Source organism: Myxine glutinosa, chromosome 2 (assembly GCF_964187855.1).
Source record: "Myxine glutinosa chromosome 2, kmMyxGlut1.1, whole genome shotgun sequence".
Classification (NCBI taxonomy): Eukaryota; Metazoa; Chordata; class Myxini; order Myxiniformes; family Myxinidae; genus Myxine; species Myxine glutinosa.
In genome coordinates this window covers 53,222,537-53,241,954 of record NC_136262.1, presented here as the reverse complement: position 1 = coordinate 53,241,954, position 19,418 = coordinate 53,222,537, and the positions used below count along the sequence as shown (strand labels likewise).

At 49.4% G+C, this 19,418-nt stretch overlaps 1 protein-coding gene across 1 annotated transcript; it reads left to right on the top strand.

Annotated features, from left to right (window-relative positions):
* Positions 1-664: 664 nt before the first annotated feature.
* Positions 665-18,799, top strand: ACP1 (acid phosphatase 1). The gene is made up of 6 exons (XM_068108200.2): positions 665-893; positions 13,160-13,233; positions 13,357-13,470; positions 17,761-17,822; positions 17,972-18,077; positions 18,325-18,799. Exons 1-6 carry the CDS (start codon positions 824-826, stop codon positions 18,397-18,399), a joined length of 501 nt encoding a protein of 166 aa, XP_067964301.1. The 5' UTR covers positions 665-823; the 3' UTR covers positions 18,400-18,799.
* The last annotated feature ends 619 nt before the right edge of the window (positions 18,800-19,418 follow it).

Here is a 19,418-nt window from a genome sequence, read left to right as displayed (position 1 = left end):
CACCTGTGCTTTTCTGCACTTTTCCCCCATACACTTTGACATATTCAACTGAAACCTGGTACATGACTTTATTATGATAAGTTACAGAACAAGTTCGAGTTTCGGGACGTTTACCAGGAGTCAGTTTTTCATGGAGTTAATGCCACTTTTGCTTTGAACAAGAACATTCATTGGGACATGTCACATGTATTGCAAAGCAATTCTTCCTCTTGTTATACTTCACCCGTTGTGGTCAACTGTAAGGAAGTTGTGAATTAATCTTGAATAGGTGTAAGGTGTAATGGCCAGGCCCAGGTGTAAGGCCCAGGTGTAATATCTAATTTCAGTCATTTGCCAATTGATATGTGTGGTACGATGGTATTGAACGCACCAGTGAAGTCAATAAATAATAATCTTTCAAATGACTTCAGAGTATCCAAATGATGGATGGTATAATCTTTGGAGATGAACAAGCATGGTGTCCTCAACACCTTATTGAATGTATCGTGTCCGCCGCCTACAGGTGGAAAAGGGTATCACAAGTCCCACTCTTTACAGCACAGTATTCCTGTCCCAATATTTTCCAGTGCAGTGATGTTTTCTTGGCATGTTTTTGCTTCACGCACGTAAATAGGGTTATGTTTTCAATTTTCGGTTGTGATTGAGGCAGCAGACAGTGGCCTATACACCGCCCAAATAAACGTATGCGTCAGAAGGACGTGTTGCACACTTGGAACAAGATCTCCTGTAATGCGGGTAATTGGTGCAGCTCGCAAAAAAAAAAAAAAGGTCCCGGAAGGAGGTTATTAATCTTCAACAACAACAACAACATTAGTGTGACGTCATGAGTGCGCTCGTTCAGGAACGGGAGGTGATGGGTGACCCGAAGAGATCGGTTTTGTTCGTTTGCCTGGGTAAGTAACGATTCACTGTTTCGTTATTATAGCGCATAGTAATCGTTGGTGTTAAAAAAAAAAACGTGGTAACGATAGGTTATCTATTATAAATGCACACACGTCACTGTACAGTGCGTTTGCCGGTGAGCATTACTCCGAACCAGTACTACTGGTTCCGAACTTTTTCAACCTATACTACTACTAGTGATGAGTGTACCGTACTGCACTGGAATATTATTATTCCAGTGTAACATCCTTGTAGCCGGCGAAGCCGGTGTTGTCAATGTCAATGAACGCGTACGTATTATGTTGAAAAAACAGATTATGCTGGATCCCTTGGCTTGAGAATTTCGAAGCTTTGATGCACCAAATCGCTCAATGGAGGCCGCCATCTTCCGGATGCGGAAGTATGCATAACAAATTGAAACAAGTACAAAAAGTTTTAATCAAAACAAAAGCCGCGTCGATGTTACACAATGCCTAGATGCAGCTGTGCCTATAAGTATAACGTCGATGTTATAGGCACAGGACATTCCTATTGATTCGATTACTTGATGTTATTTTTGTGCAAAGTGAAAATATATCTCGGCAATTTCCCGTGTGTGGCGACGAATTTTTAATATATCTCGGCATTTTCCCGTCTGTTATTTCAGGCGGTGTATGACTGACCATGCCGCGATTTAAAATATATATATCTCGGCAATTTCCCGTGTGTGGCGACACGTGAACGAAGCTATGCTCCTCTCTCCACATTATTGTGACGACCTACTAGTAGTAGTACCCGACTGCAAAGCCGCAATGAGCCGGCGAAACCAAAGCCTCTTGCCACTATTTTACCCATCAGTAGGTTAGGTAGTTGGTAGTAGGTAGGTGTAGTTGGTACCGTACCTGGTAAGACTTGGTAAAAGAGAAGAGCAGACAGTCCTCCCCAATACCTAAAATACAATAAATGTCACAAGAAGCTGAAGGAAGTAACGATACGATGTGCTAGTTTAGGGCCTATTTTAAGAAATTTTAACTGGGCTTAACATACGTTTTCATCGTATGTGTGTAATTTTCTAACTTCAGTCACTGTCAGGGCTGGTTCTCTCCGGGCACTGCGGCTTCCTCCACCAGAAGAAGTTAGCTTGCAGTATCAGTGCCGACAGATCAGACGATAGCGCCGTTTCAACGGCAATGTGTGACTCGTTAATCAAACCGAGCTTTCTTTCTTTATGTAAACCGCTTAGACCGGTAGGTGCAGGACAACATCATAAATCACACAAACCTACTGAGCATGGGAGCATGGGATTGAAGCCTAATTCGGCTTTTCAGGTCTACCACTAAAGAAGAGAAAAATTTCGAAAATGGCCCAGAGTGGTTTACTTTCCAATTACGTTTCGTGAGAACATTGTTTTTTATCGCGATAAGAAGGTGATAGACGCTGATAGTGACCTGTAAGTACTCTTGAACATCCTCAACAACACATATATGCTGGTGCGAGCACTCAAAGGTCTTTACACGCTTTAGAGAAATTTAGCAGTGTACAGTTAAAGTGTAGACTTAAACTGGTAATTGAAACGGTGTAGATTGTAACCTGGTGAATGAGCAGGAGTCACATGACACTTTCTCACGAATTAGCTTGGGTACCCAAGACTTGGGTACATTTATGTCGTGGTTAAGCATAAACGTCGTCCTTCATGCCACATCTGATAGGTCGGTGTGGCGATGAAGAATGGAGGCGAAACATTGTTCCTCGTTTTGGCTTTGACCGAGTGACATGGCGGGCGTTTTGCAGAATCGAGTCGAAAAACACGTTGTTCAAGTGCTCGTACTTTTTCGCTGTGCAGTAAGCGAGTGACTTGATACGTTTCACAGTGCCCAAAGCAATGACGATTAAGCTTAGGAAATTTGAGCATATGATGAGAACTAATTCGAGCAGCATATGCTTACGCGTGATTCGGTTGTTTTGCACCAACCTCGTTCCCGGCGTCGCAGTGATTCCCGTCGCAGTTCCCGGCGTCGCAGTGATTAATTCGGTGAAGAATTCCGTCTCAACTTCGGATATTTCCGGCCGTGAAAAACTATCCGTATTTCTAAACTAAATATGTAAACCGCTTATACCATATTTCTGGCCGTGAAAAACGATCCCGTACGGCCGCGAGATTTCTAAAAAATAATTCTTCGTCAATTTTAGAATATTTGACGCCGTTTTCACCGTCAAACGCGTAATAATATTTTTTCAAATGCTCGAACCTCATTGGTTCTGGTGTTTGATGACGATTTTCGTTGAAGATAACGAGGTTGGTCTTAACGTATTTTAATTACTAATGAGAGGTTTCATTAGATTATGAATCAAAGAACGACGGGTGAAACAAACTCCGATTGAACTTTTTCGCAATTGTTTTATGCAAACTTCCGCATCCGGTCGATGGCGCCCACCATCGAGCGCTTTCATTTTAGAAATATTTTTGCAAATGCTCGACTCTCATTGGGTCCGGTGTTTGGTGACGCGTTTTGTTGAAGATAACCAGGCCCGTGCGGGCCGATGTTGGTCTTAAATTATTTTATTAATACATCGGAGGTGCATAAGATTGTGAATCAAACGACGACGGGTGAAAGAAACTCCTAATGAACGTTTTAAATTTGTTATGCATACTTCCGCCTCCGCAAGATGGCTGCGCCCACTGCGCTTCGGATTCTCGAGCCAAGGCATAATCAGGTTTTCAACATAATACGTACTCGTTTATTGACAACACCGGCTTCGCCGGCTATAAATTAAATATTTCATCGTGACGATTGTCATCAAATGGACGAATTTTTAATATATCTCGGCATTTTCCCGTCTGTTATTTCGGGCGGTGTATGACTGACCATGCCGCGATTTAAACAAAATATATATATCTCGGCATTTTCCCGTCTCTTATTTCGGGCGGTGTATGACTGAGCATGCCGCGATAAAAAAAAAAAATCTCAATGGACTTGAAGTTACAGGCCTTTGAGAATTCATTTCGTTCTATAAAGGGCAACTTTCATCGGATTTTCTTCCCGTTTTTTTTCAACCGAGTCTAAAACTATGTTAGCGACTGTGAAAAATGAAATGATATATCGAATTTGATTTGAAATAAAACTGTGTGAGAGAGGAAGACACCACAGGCCTACAAAACAGGCCTCAAAGCTATGCGAGTTAATAAAATGGTGGATATTTGTTTATATGAAGCCTCTCCCGGAATGGCTGGAGCTATGGTTCCCAGAATGGGTGGAGCTTTGAGGTTTTGTCCTCTCTGCAAGAACAAGAAGAAGAAGAAGAAGAAGAAGAACAACAACAACAGAGGGCACTCTATGAGCAGCGTCTGCGACGCGGCTAACAAGAAGAAGAACAACAACAGCAGAGGGCACTATGAGCAGCGTCTGCGACGCGGCTAAAAATTTCCATAGGAGTTTGTTTCACCCGTCTTTGTTTGATTCAAAATCTTATGCACCTCTAATTTGTAATTGAAATACTTTAAGGACAACCTCGTTATCTTCAACGAAAATCGTCACCAAACACCGGAACCAATGAGATTCGAGCATTTCAAAAAATATTTCAAAAAAGCTTATTACGCGTTTCGGAAGGTGAAAACGGCGTCAAATATTCTAATACTAGCCAAAACCCTTGGAACATCCACGGAAGGGAGGATGTGGTGTATGGATAGAGTGTATCATTATGGATGGCATAGGGGATTTGCTTGTCCGAGTAAGAGTTAGGAAGAAAGATGAGAATGAAGAGTGCGTATATGAACAACGTATTTATTGCAATCTACTTAAATGACAACGCTACGACATACAGTACTTTTGAAAAATGAATGGATTCGTAATAGGAATCGGCATAGCACCACTCTGGGATTGTCCACTCGGTGGACGGCTTGCTTTCGCCTTCGCCTGTCCAATCAGCGGACGGCTTGCTTCGCCCAGCAGACGCCAATACGATGGCGTCGTAAGATGGCGTCGTATCGGCAGTTAATCGGATGCTTTTGGGCCCCAACGTCGGCTAATTCAGATTTTTCGAGTATGGCTGTACGTGATAAACAAAGAGCGCGGTTCGTAGATCGTAAATCCATTAGTGCCGTGGGCATCGGGTCACTGGGTGCGGCGTAAAAGGGATAACAAAGTCGAGTCCTTACGGTATTATTATATAGACTAGCCGAAACCCGTGGAACATCCACGGAAGGGAGGATGTGGTGTATGGATAGAGTGTACCATTATGGATGGCATAGGGGATTTGCTTGTCCGAGTAAGAGTTAGGAAGAAAGATGAGAATGAAGAGCGCATATGAACAACGATCGCCGACACCGGCACATATGCATGCTCTGGATTGTCCAATCAGCGGACGGCTCGCTTCGCCTTCGCCCAGCAGATGCCAATACGATGGCGTCATAAGATTGCGTCGTATCGGCAGTTAATCGGATGCTTTTGGGCCCCAACGTCGGCGAATTCAGATTTTTCGAGTATGTCTGTACGTGATAAACAAAGAGCGCGGTTCGTAGATCGTAAATCCATGAGTGCCGTGGGCATCGGGTCACTGGGTGCGGCGTAAAAGGGATAACAAAGTCGAGTCCTTACGGTATTATTATATAGATTGACGAATTATTTTTTAGAAATCTCGCGGCCGTAGGGGATAGTTTTTCACGGCCGGAAATATCCAAAGTTGAGACGGAATTCACCGAATTAATCAAGAAGGAAATTTTATCAATTTTAATCTCATCCAGAATGCAAATGGTGTAATTTTGAACTAGGTACGGTACCTACTACACCTACCTACTACCAACTACCTAACCTACTGATGCCATAGTGATGGGTAAAATAGTGGCAAGAGGCTTTGGCTTCGCCGGCTCATTGCGGCTTTGCAGTCGGGTACTTGTATTTAAGTTTGTGTATAAGATCAATCGGGCAATAAAAATTGAGCGTTTCTCGATACTGTATATCTGCCAAACAAAGGTGTGCGGTCGAATACAGTATTTGAACGTCACTGTGCAGTGCGTTTGCCGGTGAGCATTACTCCGAACCACTATACTGTACTAGTTACCGTACTGCACCTAGCTACCCTTGTATTTAAGTTTGTGTATAAGATCAATCGGGCAATAAAAATTGAGCGTGAAGCACGCGTGACGGCGGACACGAGGTGCGGTGCATCGGGGAAAGCCTCGGGAGCCTCGGGAGCGGCAACCGCGCCAAGACTCGCCTGCGTGTCCAAAGCCGCGTAGTATTTGTCGGCCTCAGCAGCGCGCGCACGGGGTTCCGTTAACGCGGAACCAGCCAAAGCGAGGCGGACTCGTGCTGGCAGCTGGCGTCAACAACGCCCGGAATAGAGCGTTCGGGGTTTCGTCGCCCATGAGCGCCAGCATATGGTCCATACGGACCGACGGTCGCGTGTCCCCGATCTCGGGGAGGTCCAAGAGGCGATCGGCCCGTGCGTCCACCGTAAGGCCGAACGTGGCGAGGAGGGGACGCTTGACCGCCTCGTACTTGCCGTCGGCAGGTGGATCCCTTAGGACCGATACGACGCGGGTGGCCGTGCCGGGCCCGAGGGCGGCGACCACGTGGCAGTACATGGTCTCGTCCACCGTGATGCCTCGAAGTCAGAACTGGGCTTCCGCCTGCAGGAACCAAACTTCGGGTTGTGACTCCCAGAATTCGGGGAGCTTGATGGAGACCGCGTTGGTAGCCATTGTTGCGGCGGTTTCGGGTAGTCAGCGATGGCTGACTCGAATGTCGGAGGTCACCAATGAAGCACGCGGTGCTACGCGCGTGACTTGCTACCAAGGAGGAAGCGGACAACGCGGTAAGTTTATAGTTCTTTATTCCAAAGAGGTCACTGTAGCACTGGCCGCTCCGGGCTGCGCACCCGGTGTATATCCTGAGGCCACGCCTACCCCTTGGGCATGGCCGCCGCCCACTTGGTGCGCGGAATGATGTCACCACGCCAGTGGGCTTTCGTGTACGCCCCCCCAGAATTCCCGCGCACCTGGAGGGCCAGTTTGCGGGGCAAACGGATGACCTGGCCGAAGCGCCCTCTGGCGACCGGCGGCGTCCGGGGTGCAGGGATGCCAGGTGGGATGCCCCCGGCTGTACCCGGGATGGGTGCCGGACCGGGGGGCGGCGTGCCTGCGGTGCTGGGCGGTGCCGGGGGGGCGGCCCCGACGCGGGGGCCGAGCCACCGGCGGTGGGTGGTCCACGTCGAGGTGGGCTGGCTTGAGGCGGTCTATGGAGACCCGGTCAGGAGTGCCGCCGATGTCCAGGGTGAAATGTTTCACCCCGGTCTCCAGCACGCGGAAAGGCCCGTCGTACGGGGGCCGCAGTGGTGAACGGTGGGCGTCGTGCCAGACGAAGACGTACTCCGCGGTGCGGAGCTCCGGGGCGACGTGTGTAGGAGGGTGCCCGTGGTGCGCCGTCGGCACCGGGGCGAACCTCCGGGCGGTCTCCTGCAGCGCAGAACGCTCCTGCGCCGTGGACCAAGGTGCCGTGGGGTCGGGGAGGAACTCGCCCGGCACCCGCAGCGGTTGTCCAAAGACCAACTCCGCCACGGATGCGCGCAGGTCCTCCTTGGGCGCCGTCCGGAGGCCCAGCAGGACCCAGGGGAGCCTGTCGACCCAGCCGCCGTCGCGGAGGGTGGCCCGGAGCGCGGCCTTCAACGAGCGGTGGAATCGCTCGCACAGGCCGTTGGCCTGGGGGTGGTAGGCCGTGGTTCGGTGCAGCTGGACCCCGAGCCCCCGCGCGACCGCGGCCCAGAGCTCCGAGGTGAACTGGGGGCCGCGGTCAGACGAGATGTCCGAGGGGGCGCGGGCGACCCAGTTGGCGATGAACGCCTGCGCGACGTCTGCCGCCGTCGTCGCCGCCAAAGGCACGGCCTCCGGCCACCGGGTGGTGCGGTCCACCATGGTAAGGACATGGGTGAAACCCCGCGAGGGGGGCAGAGGTCCCACCAGGTCCACGTCCACGTGCACGTGGTCGAACCGACGTTCCGGCACCATAAACGGGGCCAAGGGGGCCTGGGTGTGCCGGTGCACCTTCAGGCGCTGGCACGCGAGGCACGTCGTGGTCCAACCGCGGACGGCCTTCCCGCCCGGGTAGGACAGGCCGTGGATGGTGTCAAAAACCTGGCGCTGCCAGCCTGCGGGCACGATGGGGCGAGGCCGCCCGAGGGAGACGTCACAAACGAGGGCCGTGCCCGCGCCGTCGAAGGGCACCTCGGTGACGCGGAGGCCCGTGACGGCGGTCCGCAAGGCACCCCGGGGTGGGCGGCCTGGTCCACCGCCATCCGGGCATAGTCGATGCCAAGGTGGACTGCGTGGGCGACGGCCCGGGAAAGGCAGTCGGCCACCGGGTTGTCCTTTCCCGCGACGTGTCGTATGTCCGTCGTGTACTCGGACACGGCCGCGAGGTGACGCTGTTGCCGGGCCGACCACGGCTCGGCGACCTTGCCCATCGCGAAAACCAGCGGCTTGTGGTCGACGAAGGCCGTGAACGCACGGCCCTCGAGCAGATGGCGGAAGTGCCTGACCGCCAGGTGGAGCCCGAGCAACTCGCGGTCGAAGGTACTGTACCGGCGTTCGGGCGGGCGAAGCTGCCGGCTGAAGAACGCCAGCGGTTGCCAAGCACCACCCACCCATTGCTCGTGCACCGTGCCCACCGCGTAGTCCGAGGCGTCGGTGGTGAGGGCGATCGGTGCATCGGGCGCCGGGTGCGCGAGCATGATGGCGTTGGCCAAGGCGAGCTTCGTGCCCGAGAACGCCGCGTCCATCTGCTCGGTCCAGGTAACGTCACCTTTGCCCGGCTTCCCTCGAAGGGCCTCGTGTAAGGGGCGCAGGAGCTGGGCGATGCGGGGCAGGAACCAATGGTAAAAGTTTACAATGCCCAGGAACTCCTGGAGCCCCCTGATCGTGCAGGGGCGCGGAAACCCCTTCACCGCCTCCACCTTGGCCAGTAGGGGGGCGGCCCCGTGCCTGGTGACGCGGTGCCCCAAAAAGTCAATTTCAGCGACACCGAACCGGCACTTGGCGGGGTTCACGATCAGGCCGTGCTGGCCCAGATGCTCGAAGAGCGTGCGGAGGTGACGAAGGTGCTCTTCGCGGGACGCGCTGGCGACGAGGATGTCGTCCAGGTAGACGTACAAAAAATCCAAGCCGTGCAAGACGCTGTCCATGAGGCGCTGGAACGCCTGAGCCGCATTTTTCAGACCGAAGGGCATCCGAAGAAATTCGAAAAGCCCGAATGGCGTGATGACAGCCGTCTTCAGGATGTCCTCCGGCCTGACAGGGACCTGATGGTAGCTGCGTGCGAGGTCCACTTTTGAAAAGAAGGACATCCGCGCCAACCGGGCGGAGAAGTCCTCGATGTGGGGGACGGGGTAGCGGTCGGGGGTGGTGGCGTCGTTGAGGCGCCGGTAGTCCCCACACGGTCGCCATCCCCCGCCGGGCCTGGGCACGATGTGGAGCGGGGAGGCCCACGCGCTCTCGGAGCGCCGCACGATGCCGAGCCGCTCCAGCGTAGCGAACTCCACTTTAGCTACGGCGAGCTTCGTCGGCTCGAGGCGGCGTGCCCGGGCGTAGACCGGTGGCCCGGCGGTGGGGATGTGATGTTCCACCCCGTGCTTGACGGTCCCCGCCGAGAAGGTGGGCCGCGTGAGGGCCGGGAAACCCGCAAGGAGGCGGGCGAATTCGTCCGCTGCCGGAAGCGTACAGATGAACCTGGCCGGAACGGAACCGCTCAGCAAGCCACTCGGCGAGCCGCTCTGTGAGCTGCTCAACGAGGCGGGCAGCGCACACGCGAGCGAGCTGAACGTCTCAGCCTGGACAAGCCTTCTGCGCTTTACATCGACCAGTAAGCCATTAGCACATAAGAAGTCCGGCCCGAGCAGTGCCATGGGCACGTCGGCCGTAACGAACGACCAATGGAAAACCTGACCTCTGAACCGCAGGGAGAGACAGCGTTTTCCGTACGTGCGTATAGACGTACCATTGGCCGCAAGCAGCGCGGGACCTCGGCCCGCGGTGTGCTTGTCGGACGTACCGGCAGGAACGACACTCACCTGCGCCCCCGTGTCGCACAGGTAACGGCGCCCGGACAAGGTGTCCGTTATATACAAAAGGCTGTTTGAATTGCCGACGCTCACCGTTGCCACCGAGCGCCGGCTCGCCCGTTTCCCGACCCGCCGAATGAGCACGGCGGGCGACACTGCCGAGCCTCGTGGCCGAACTTGGCGTGGAAGAAACACCAGGCGGGCAGCTGCGGCGTCGGAGGCCGCGGTTTTCTTCGTGGCGGCAGCGGTGGGCGGGGCGTGATGGCGGACACGAGATGCGGTGCATTGGGGAAAGCCTCGGGAGCCTCAGGAGCGGCAACCGCGCCAAGACTTGCCTGCGTGTCCAAAGCCGCGTAGTATTTGTCGGCCTCAGCAGCGAGCGCACGGGGTTCCGTTAACGCGGAACCAGCCAAAGCGAGGCGGACTAGTGCTGGCGGCTGGCGTCAACAATGCCCGGAATAGAGCGTTCGGGGTTTCGTCGCCCATGAGCGCCAGCATATGGTCCATACGGACCGACGGTCGCGTGTCCCCGATCTCGGGGAGGTCCAAGAGGCGATCGGCCCGTGCGTCCACCGTAAGGCCGAACGTGGCGAGGAGGAGACGTTTGACCGCCTCGTACTTGCCGTCGGCAGGTGGATCCCTTAGGACCGATATGACGCGGGTGGCCTTGCCGGGCCCGAGGGCGGCGACCACGTGGCAGTACATGGTCTCGTCCACCGTGATGCCTCGAAGTCGGAACTGGGCTTCCGCCTGCAGGAACCGAACTTCGGGTTGTGACTCCCAGAATTCGGGGAGCTTGATGGAGACCGCGTTGGTAGCCATTGTTGCGGCGGTTTCGGGTAGTCAGCGACGCCTGACTCGAATGTCGGAGGTCACCAATGAAGCACGCGGTGCTACGCGTGTGACATGCTACCAAGGAGGAAGCGGACAACGCGGTAAGTTTATAGTTATTTATTCCAAAGAGGTCACTGTAGCACTGGCCGCTCCGGGCTGCGCGCCCGGTGTATATCCTGAGGCCGCCGCCCACTTGGTGCGCGGAATGATGTCACCATGCCAGTGGGCTTTCGTGTACGCCACAAGCGTTTCTCGATACTGTATAGCTGCCAAACAAAGTAGTGTAGCAGCATAGCAAACCTGTTGTGCATTTTGTGATACAAGCACCAAATTTGGTACACTAGTAGACTATCATATTATGAAAAGATCTGGATATTGGGCCATCTCAGATTCAGAGATTTGATTTTTGCAAGATTTCGATTCGATTGGGATCGAAGAGAACACCTTCTTCGTCTTCTGTACAGTGAAGTTCCCAGCCCTGAATTCTCTGGCTACATCTGGGTGCTTCATTGGGAGTGCAACCGTGTCCCTCAGGTGAACAGGGACCCACCTGGCATAGTGTGTGTGGTCTAAGGCATGGAACCATGGGACCAGTTCCGTCAGGGCATCAAGGTACGTCGTGAATGAAGCCTGCCGCAGAGAACGCACGTAGACCAGTACCAACATCTCTAGTTCCAGCACAGTTGCCCAGTACTGAAAGTTGGGAATGTCTTCTCCTCTCTGGTGACACCAGTCTTCGAACTCAGGCAGGTCTTCTGCATCATCAGCATATGTCATACAGTGGCGTTCATACGCACGGTGTTGCAGGATGTGCAGTGCCGCTGCAGTGATTTGATGAGCTCTTCTTGTGCGGGTGACGTGGGCAGCTCGTAGGAAGGAGTCGGCCGTCCCTGGCGTTGCAATCTCAGCTTGCAAAATCTGCAAATCTTGCAAAAATCAAATCTCTGAATCTGAGATGGCCCAATATCCAGATCTTTTCATAATATGATAGTCTACTAGTGTGCCAAATTTGGTGCTTGTATCACAAAATGCACAATTCTTTTGAATATTTGGGCTAAGCCGCCCCACTAAAGGTGTGCGTTCGAATACAGTATTTGAACCACAGGTAAATTCAATTTTGTGTAAAATCATCCAATTATCGAGAACTTTTCCTGTTTAAACTCCATCTCATGGTTTATGTTGGAGTATTTCTGGTAAACTTACCCTGAGGGACCATCTATTTAATATGTGCGCACCGGATGATCGCTCGATCAAGAGACCTGCAGAACATTGAGTCAGATGGACATCAGGTACGCAAAGACACAGACGGAGAGAATGAAAAGAAGAAGAAGTTTAAAGAGTAAAGCCAAGGGGCACACTTGTGTGAACCAGTGACGAGGCTAAGATTGACTAATTAGATGAGGTAAGACTTGTGATTTGGCAACAAGAGAGCACCTTGAGAAGCACAATCACCTGATGACAGGTGCCGCTGATGGCATGTCCCTTAGGAATTATTTGTTTTAATAATTCTGGATGCTCTTTCTCGGTTGCTTTTCATTTATAACATCAGTGATGCCGAGAGGATTGTTTTCAGAATTGCAATGGTTTCCCCTCGATACAACACCTAACTCCCTCCGACAGGTGTCGGTGGTTAAAGCACTTGCACTATTCTCAGTGTACAGCCGAAAATCGCAAGTCGTCTCCCCACTGTCTGCCAAAAAGTATGCCAAAAACAAAAAAGTGTGTGGGCAGGTATGACGAAAACACCAACATGAGCTGACTGAGGCCTTTGTCTCACAGTGGAATTGAAATGGACTGGTTTGGTGTTGGTTGTATTTTTGGTATTTTAAACATTGTTGGTTGTATTTTAAACAGGCCAATTGTTATTACATGGGAACAAATATGAAATACCGGTATTGAATGCTGAGGGACTATTGCAGTGCCAAAAGGGGCACTGTTTAAGTGAACGATATTCAAGGAACAGATCCGAGCGAAGGAATCTGTTCGTTATTTCTGGCCGCTTAATTTTTTTGCAACTTCCACGCTGTAGTTACGTGGCTTTGTCGGATGCAGTAAAACCTCATTTCTCTGTCCAGTAATTGATGAGAAATCTGACTTAACCGGACTAATTATTGGTTTAATTTTTTTAAAGTTTATTTATTGTTTTATGAAACGGTTTCTAAGGCTTGTACATTGCATTAAAGGAGTAAAATGAGCATCTTTTCTCAATTATCTGTATGAAATGAGTCGGGTAAATGTCTGACGGTCAACGTCAACATATGACAATGACAGTAAACTCCACTCGTGTCATCTGTGTTAAAGAGGAGGAAAAAAAAAACCAGGCCATTTTCACCAATATATCTCGATCTGAATCATTCATAATTCAATGCTTTTGTAACCTGCTTTGAAATTATCTTCTTCTTTTCTTCATTAGGCAATATTTGCCGCTCACCAATAGCAGAAGCAATCTATTGTAAACTTCTGGATGATCGTGGCATCTCCCATAAGGTAAATGTTTTCTGCAATATACAAGAATTGTACACCGCCTCGTGCAGTTAACGTCATCGTTCTGTGAGTAAGTAGAGTGAAAAACGGACAACACTCATGATAACCGCCTTGCTTTCCTCGCAGTGGGTTGTGGACAGTGCGGCCACATCCACGTACGAGATTGGCAGTAGGCCGGACTACCGTGGCTTGGCCTGCATGAAACGGCACGGCCTTTCGTCCCATCACATCGCTCGTCAGGTACCGGATTGCCATCACATTAAGTAACATTCTGCTTTATCAATCGACAATGAGATAGAAACCTTTACATTAAATTAATACTGACATCGATGGCATCTGAATAGCTTTGTAATGAAGTCATAAATCGATAATAAAAAAAAAAAATTCCACTCATTGGCATTGGGCAGTGGATGTAAGCCGTCTATTGTGTGGCATTGGGCAGTGGCATTGGGCAGTGGATGTAAGCCGTCTATTGTGTGGCATTGGGCAGTGGATGTAAGCCGTCTATTGAGTGGCATTGGGCAGTGGATGTAAGCCGTCTATTGTGTGGCATTGGGCAGTGGATGTAAGCCGTCTATTGTGTGTTTTTATTGTATCGTCAATAAACCCTGTCAACATGATGCATCCCTCCACCGTGAGTGTTAAATCCCCTGTAATTGGCTGGGAGTGGTCAAGTTGATTATTATGTGGCATATTTTCATTGGCTGACGTGCCAAAATAATCGAATAAACCCAAATATTTGGCAGTGAAAAGACTAAGGCAATCTAATCTGAAAACCAAGGATTTGTTTGAATTCATCCCCAAAATTAAACTTGACTAGTTTGTCCAAGTGCAATTTTAACTGCGTAAAACAAGTACACGTGTACTTGATGCGATCATTGTGGATTGTAAGGGAAAGGATTTTTACCTCCGCCACAGAAGGTGGATGAAGGTTATGTTTTCACCCCTGTCTGTCTGTGAACAGGATATCTCAAAAAGTTGTGGACAGGTTCGGCCAAAATTTGGCGGACAGTTTGGGTGTGTGCCAAGAAAGAATCGATTAAATTTTGGTGAAGATTCAAATCCAGGTCAGAGAACTTTTTAAAAAGTGATTCTTTACCATCGAGTAATAGGGCTAAAACCGATATATGTGACGCGCTCTGGCAAAACCAGACACATGGGGTCATTTCTCTTAGCGAGAAAAAGCTGAAGAGTCAAAATATGACCACAGGGACCAAATTGAGATTTTTATATGGATAGAAAGAGTAACTTCTCCAGATTATTATGCACCAAAACATTTTTCCAAGAAACAGCAGAAAAGTTGTGAAATTCGACGAAGAATCTAAAATGTCTTTTTTTTTTTTTTTTTTTTTTTTTTTTGTATACAAGATCGAGGCTCGTGAAAGAGCGAACATTAATCACACAGAAAGACAAACCGACACATAAAACATATAACATCGGGAGCGGTAGACAAGATGGGGAGAGAGGGGGAAGGACACAAACACAACATTTGAGAGCAGGGACCGAGAGACATGGAGACATCGAGAGATCTGAGAGAGGGCGAGGGCTTTGGGGCGGGGGCATGGGAAGGGGGCGGTGGGAGAGGTATAAAACATATGGACACTGCCAGGACTTCCAGGAAAGAAGTTGGAATTTCAAACAAGGTGGATCTGGGGTGAATTAGCGGGGGTAGAAAAGATCAAGGTTTTGGATGGGGGAAGATAAGAGATGGTGGTGAACAGCTGTTTTAAAGACCTGGAGGGAGGAGTGGGATTGAAGGGAGTGAGGGAGTTTGTTCCAGAGGCGGGAGAAAAGGGGAATGAAAGAGTGAAGGTGAGCAGAGAGCCTAGATTTTGGCAGTTAAACCAAAAGAGGGTTGCTGGCAGATCTTGTGCGACCTGTAGGAATATTTGGGGGACAGAGCACAGAGAGAGCTTGGGGAGCACGGCCGGAGAGGAGTCAGTAGAAGACAGAAAGACCACCTACCTGCCTGCGGTGAGTGAGTGAAAGGCCCTCAGAGATAGCTTCATCGCGGGAGATTCCAATAATTCTGAAAGCTTTGGTTTCAACAGCGTGAAGCCGAGCTAGGTGTGAGGCAGGAGCACCGGCCCATAGGGGAGAACAGTATTCCATTGAGCTGCGGATGAAAGCCTTGTATGTGGTGAGGAGCTCAGGTGTGCCGAGGAAGGACTTCGCACGACGGAGGATGCCCAGTCGGCGACTGGCTTTGGAGGCCAGCTTGGAAATGTGGTTTTCCCAAGAAAGATCATGGCAGATAGTGAGACCCAAAACCTTGAGCGACAGAACTTCTTGGAGAGGATTGTTGAGAAAGTAGATGGGAGGGTTGTCCAGTCGATCTTTTCGGAGAGACATAGTAAGAGTGTGAGATTTGTCAGGATTGAAAGACATGTTCCACTTGTTTGACCAGTCTGTGATTTTGTCCAGGTCTTCAGAGAGTGAGGAGGCAGCAGACTGCCGATCTGAGGGAAGAGGAATGGAGCGGCAGAGAGTGGAGTCATCAGCAAAGAGATAGAGAGGATTTTCGAGAGAGTCAGAGAGATCATTGATGAAGACCAGAAAAAGCACTGGGCCCAGAACACTGCCTTGGGGAACTCCAGCCTGAACAGGAAGAGGAGATGAGAGAAACCCATTCAGGGCCACACGTTGACGACGACTAGAGAGGAAGTCCGCCAGCCATGCGTGGAGATTTCCATGGATACCAAAGGAGGAGAGTTTGGTGAGCAGAGCGGGGTGCCAGACCGTGTCGAAGGCACGTGATATGTCGAGGGAGACAGCTCTAATTTCCTGTTTGGCATTGAGGACCTCCATCCATTGTTGAGACAGCAGAAGCAGCATGTCCAGAGTAGAGTGACCTGGTCTGAAACCAAATTGATGATCAGAGATCAAGCCATTGGAGAAGAGGAAAGATTTCATATCCGAAGCAATGATGGATTCCATGACTTTGCTGATAATTGGGAGAAGGCTGATTGGTCTGTAGTTGCTAGGATCTGTTTTTGCACCTTTTTTGTGCAAAGCGGTGATGTTGGCTGATTTCCAAGCAGATGGCAGTTGACCTTGAGCAAAAGAGAGGGTGAAGAGAACAGAGAGAGGGTGAGATAGAGCGGCAGAGCAGGATTTTAGGACCCGTGGGCTGATGCCGTCATTCTCAAAATGTGCTCAGAAAGTCACGATTCCTCGGTCAAAAGGACACGAAGATCGCGAAATTTCGATGTTTTACTACGAGCCATACATCGTAATTCGAAGGAGATCCCTGACATACATGTTTGGTATGAATGGAAAGCTCTACGTGTGCACATTCTTTGTGCGTGTGAACTGTATTGTGAACTTTGAACCTAATGATCTCCGTTGTTTAAATGAAAATATAATTGTCATTAAAATACCACAACTTCGTTAATTTTCATCCAATTAACATAATCTATATATCAAATGAAAGAGAAAAGCATGGGGAAGCCAAAATTTCTGAATTGCTGAATTTCTGAATTGTCTGAATTTTGATTTTTGCCCCCAAGTGTCTGCTTTTGCCAGAGCCAGTCACATATAGCACTTAGCATGATATCTCAAAAAGTTATGGATGGATTCAGACAAAACCTGGACAGGTTGGGTGTGTGACATGGACGAATCGATTCGAATTTAGTGAAGATCCGAATCCGGATACGAGAATTTTAAAAGTGATTCTTCACCATTGAGCGATAGGGCCAAAAACTATATACAGCATATTTCAAGACGTCGTGGACGGATTGTGACAAAACCTGGTGATTGAGTTGGATAAGTGACAAGAATAAACTGATTATACTTTGGTTCAGGTCCAGATCCATGTTGCCTGGTGTTGGTGTTAGCTTAGCGGTTCAGGTGCCGGCTTGGGATCCTACGATCCTGGGTTCCAATCCCGGTCGATCGCTGAATTAACGCCAGGGGGGTTGATTCAGCCTGTCATCCTTCCGAGGTCGGCAAATTGAGCACCAGCTTGCTGGGATGAATGATCATAGTCTGTACCCGGATTCAGAATAGGTACACCGTATCCCTGCGCATCGTAAGAGCGTGACCAAGGGTTGGCGTCAGGAAGGGCATCCGGCCATAAAAACATTGCCTCAAACAGGGAACCATGATTGTCATGGTCATGGGGCCCGCAAGGCTAACCCCCGCTCTAGCCGGGAAAATGGCCTTAAAACGATCATTCATTCATTCATTCAGGTCCAGATCCATACGTGGTTTATCAGTGGGATACAAAACGTTAAATGTTCAGCCTGGTGGAGGTATACTCTCTACTGAGTGCCATTCTTTACAAACCAGAAGGAGAATAAAAAAAAAATTATATATATATATAATGTGTGTGTGTGTGTAATTTGGGAATTTGGACTACAACCTACGCTTACCACGTGTGCCGTACAAACATCTGCACTGACAGTAGCAATCTTCAATTGACCTTGTGTTGGAGAACTTATTAGACTCCATAATTTGCTTCTTTTTTAATCCAAGCAGTAGATTTGTGTTCATGGAGTATCAAATTGTTCACTCTATTTCTTATTACAGGTAACAAAGAGAGACTTTGAGACGTTCGAGTTTATTTTTGGAATGGACGAAAGCAACATGAAGTAAGTTGAATGTTGTCGATCAAGGATAATTTTGAGATGTGGCTTATAAGAGGCATCTCTACGTGATGTATCTATTTATTGAGATGGGGTTATTAATGAATTAAACATTGTGCTCATGTCCTTGTATTTCCTTCTAAAATACCCTCCAGAGAGTTGTCTCGAAAAGCGAAGATTGCTCCTCAAAGCCATGCCAAACTCGCGTTACTTGGCAGCTATGATCCACAACGACAACACATCATTCATGACCCTTACCACGTGAGTTTTTTTATTTATCACAAAAGCATTAGAATGTAGCTTAACCGAAGGAAAATCACTTTACCTTGAGTTTGCCTTCAAAACAAAAATCAAACCCAAAATGGTATGGGGTGAGCATCGTTTTTGTGCCAAGACTTCACCAGATGCTATCAAAGGACGGTTGACCCTCTTACTCATTCTGACAATCTTTCCCAAGAGCGGAGTGCTAACCTATTGTTCATTCTGCTTGTTTCTCGGCGGCTCGCAGGGTGAGGATGCCGACTTTGAGAGCGTGTTTGAGCAATGCCAGCGTTGCTGCACGGCATTCCTCGATTCCCTCTAATTCCTGGAGGTACATCATATGGCGGCACACAGCGAGGAGACCCGCAGGACCGGTTCATACCCCCAATCCATCATGAACTGACAGATATACTCTATTTAGGTCCTTCCTCCTATCTTTCACAGGAAGTCAAGTTTGAGTACCAGCACCTTACAGGGATTTAGAAAAAAAAAGATCTAGAATCCTTTAAGGAACTGCTCTTTTCACCAAAGACTTCAGGATTTGTTACATACTGAATCCTTGCTGCATCATCCCCCTTAAATTACCTGTTTTATCAAATTATTTCACCGGGTTCTCTGTTACGTTTTCTTACCTTGTAGGAATTCAGACTCAAGGTATGGATTCTTTTGACTTTGAATAGTTGTAATGCGTGGCAGATGTGAATAAAGTGTTCCACACTTGAGCTTTCCTCCTGTGGTGTTTTGCAGCCATTTTCAAGAAACTTTTTGGTGGCTTGTGGCAATGCCAGTCCATTTTGCAAATTGACTGTTTTAAACCTCTGATGCTTGTCAGAGCTCTGCAGTGCGAATCATGAGCAATGTATTGTATGCAATGTTTTGGTTTATGTGTAGTATTTTGCTCAGTGTAGCGCGCGTGCGGCCCCGGACATCGAAGGGCATGACACGTTCATTAAACATTAAACGTTCATTAAAGGATTATGAAACGAAAAACATTTCGAAATTACGTTCACACCGTCACGTCAAACACTACCGTGAACACACACACATCGTCACAATGAGAACATCGTCACAATGGACGTTATGCGAACGTGAATGTTATGCGAACGTGAATGTTATGCGGGAGTCCAAACCTGAGTACTGGAGACCAAAGCTGAAATTGGGAAAACTAAATAGCCTATTTTACTCCTGGAGAGCCCGCAAAGCAAAGCCTGCCGACTTTTCTTGGCGCAAGTGTTCATTAAGGCGTGGCTTACTTGCCGATCGGCGATGTTCAGGAGCCTGCTTGCATGCAGTGGACGGTTATTGTTGTTTAATGGAGGCTTTGCATGGCTGGCCTAGTTG

Excerpts from the sequence above, each read along its gene's own strand:
- ACP1 (XM_068108200.2), top strand. The coding sequence starts at position 824 with ATGAGTGCGCTCGTTCAGGAACGGGAGGTGATGGGTGACCCGAAGAGA. Across the intron at positions 894-13,159 it reads GGTTTTGTTCGTTTGCCTGG|GCAATATTTGCCGCTCACCA; the intron begins GTAAGTAACGAT and ends TTTCTTCATTAG. Across the intron at positions 13,234-13,356 it reads ATCGTGGCATCTCCCATAAG|TGGGTTGTGGACAGTGCGGC; the intron begins GTAAATGTTTTC and ends CTTTCCTCGCAG.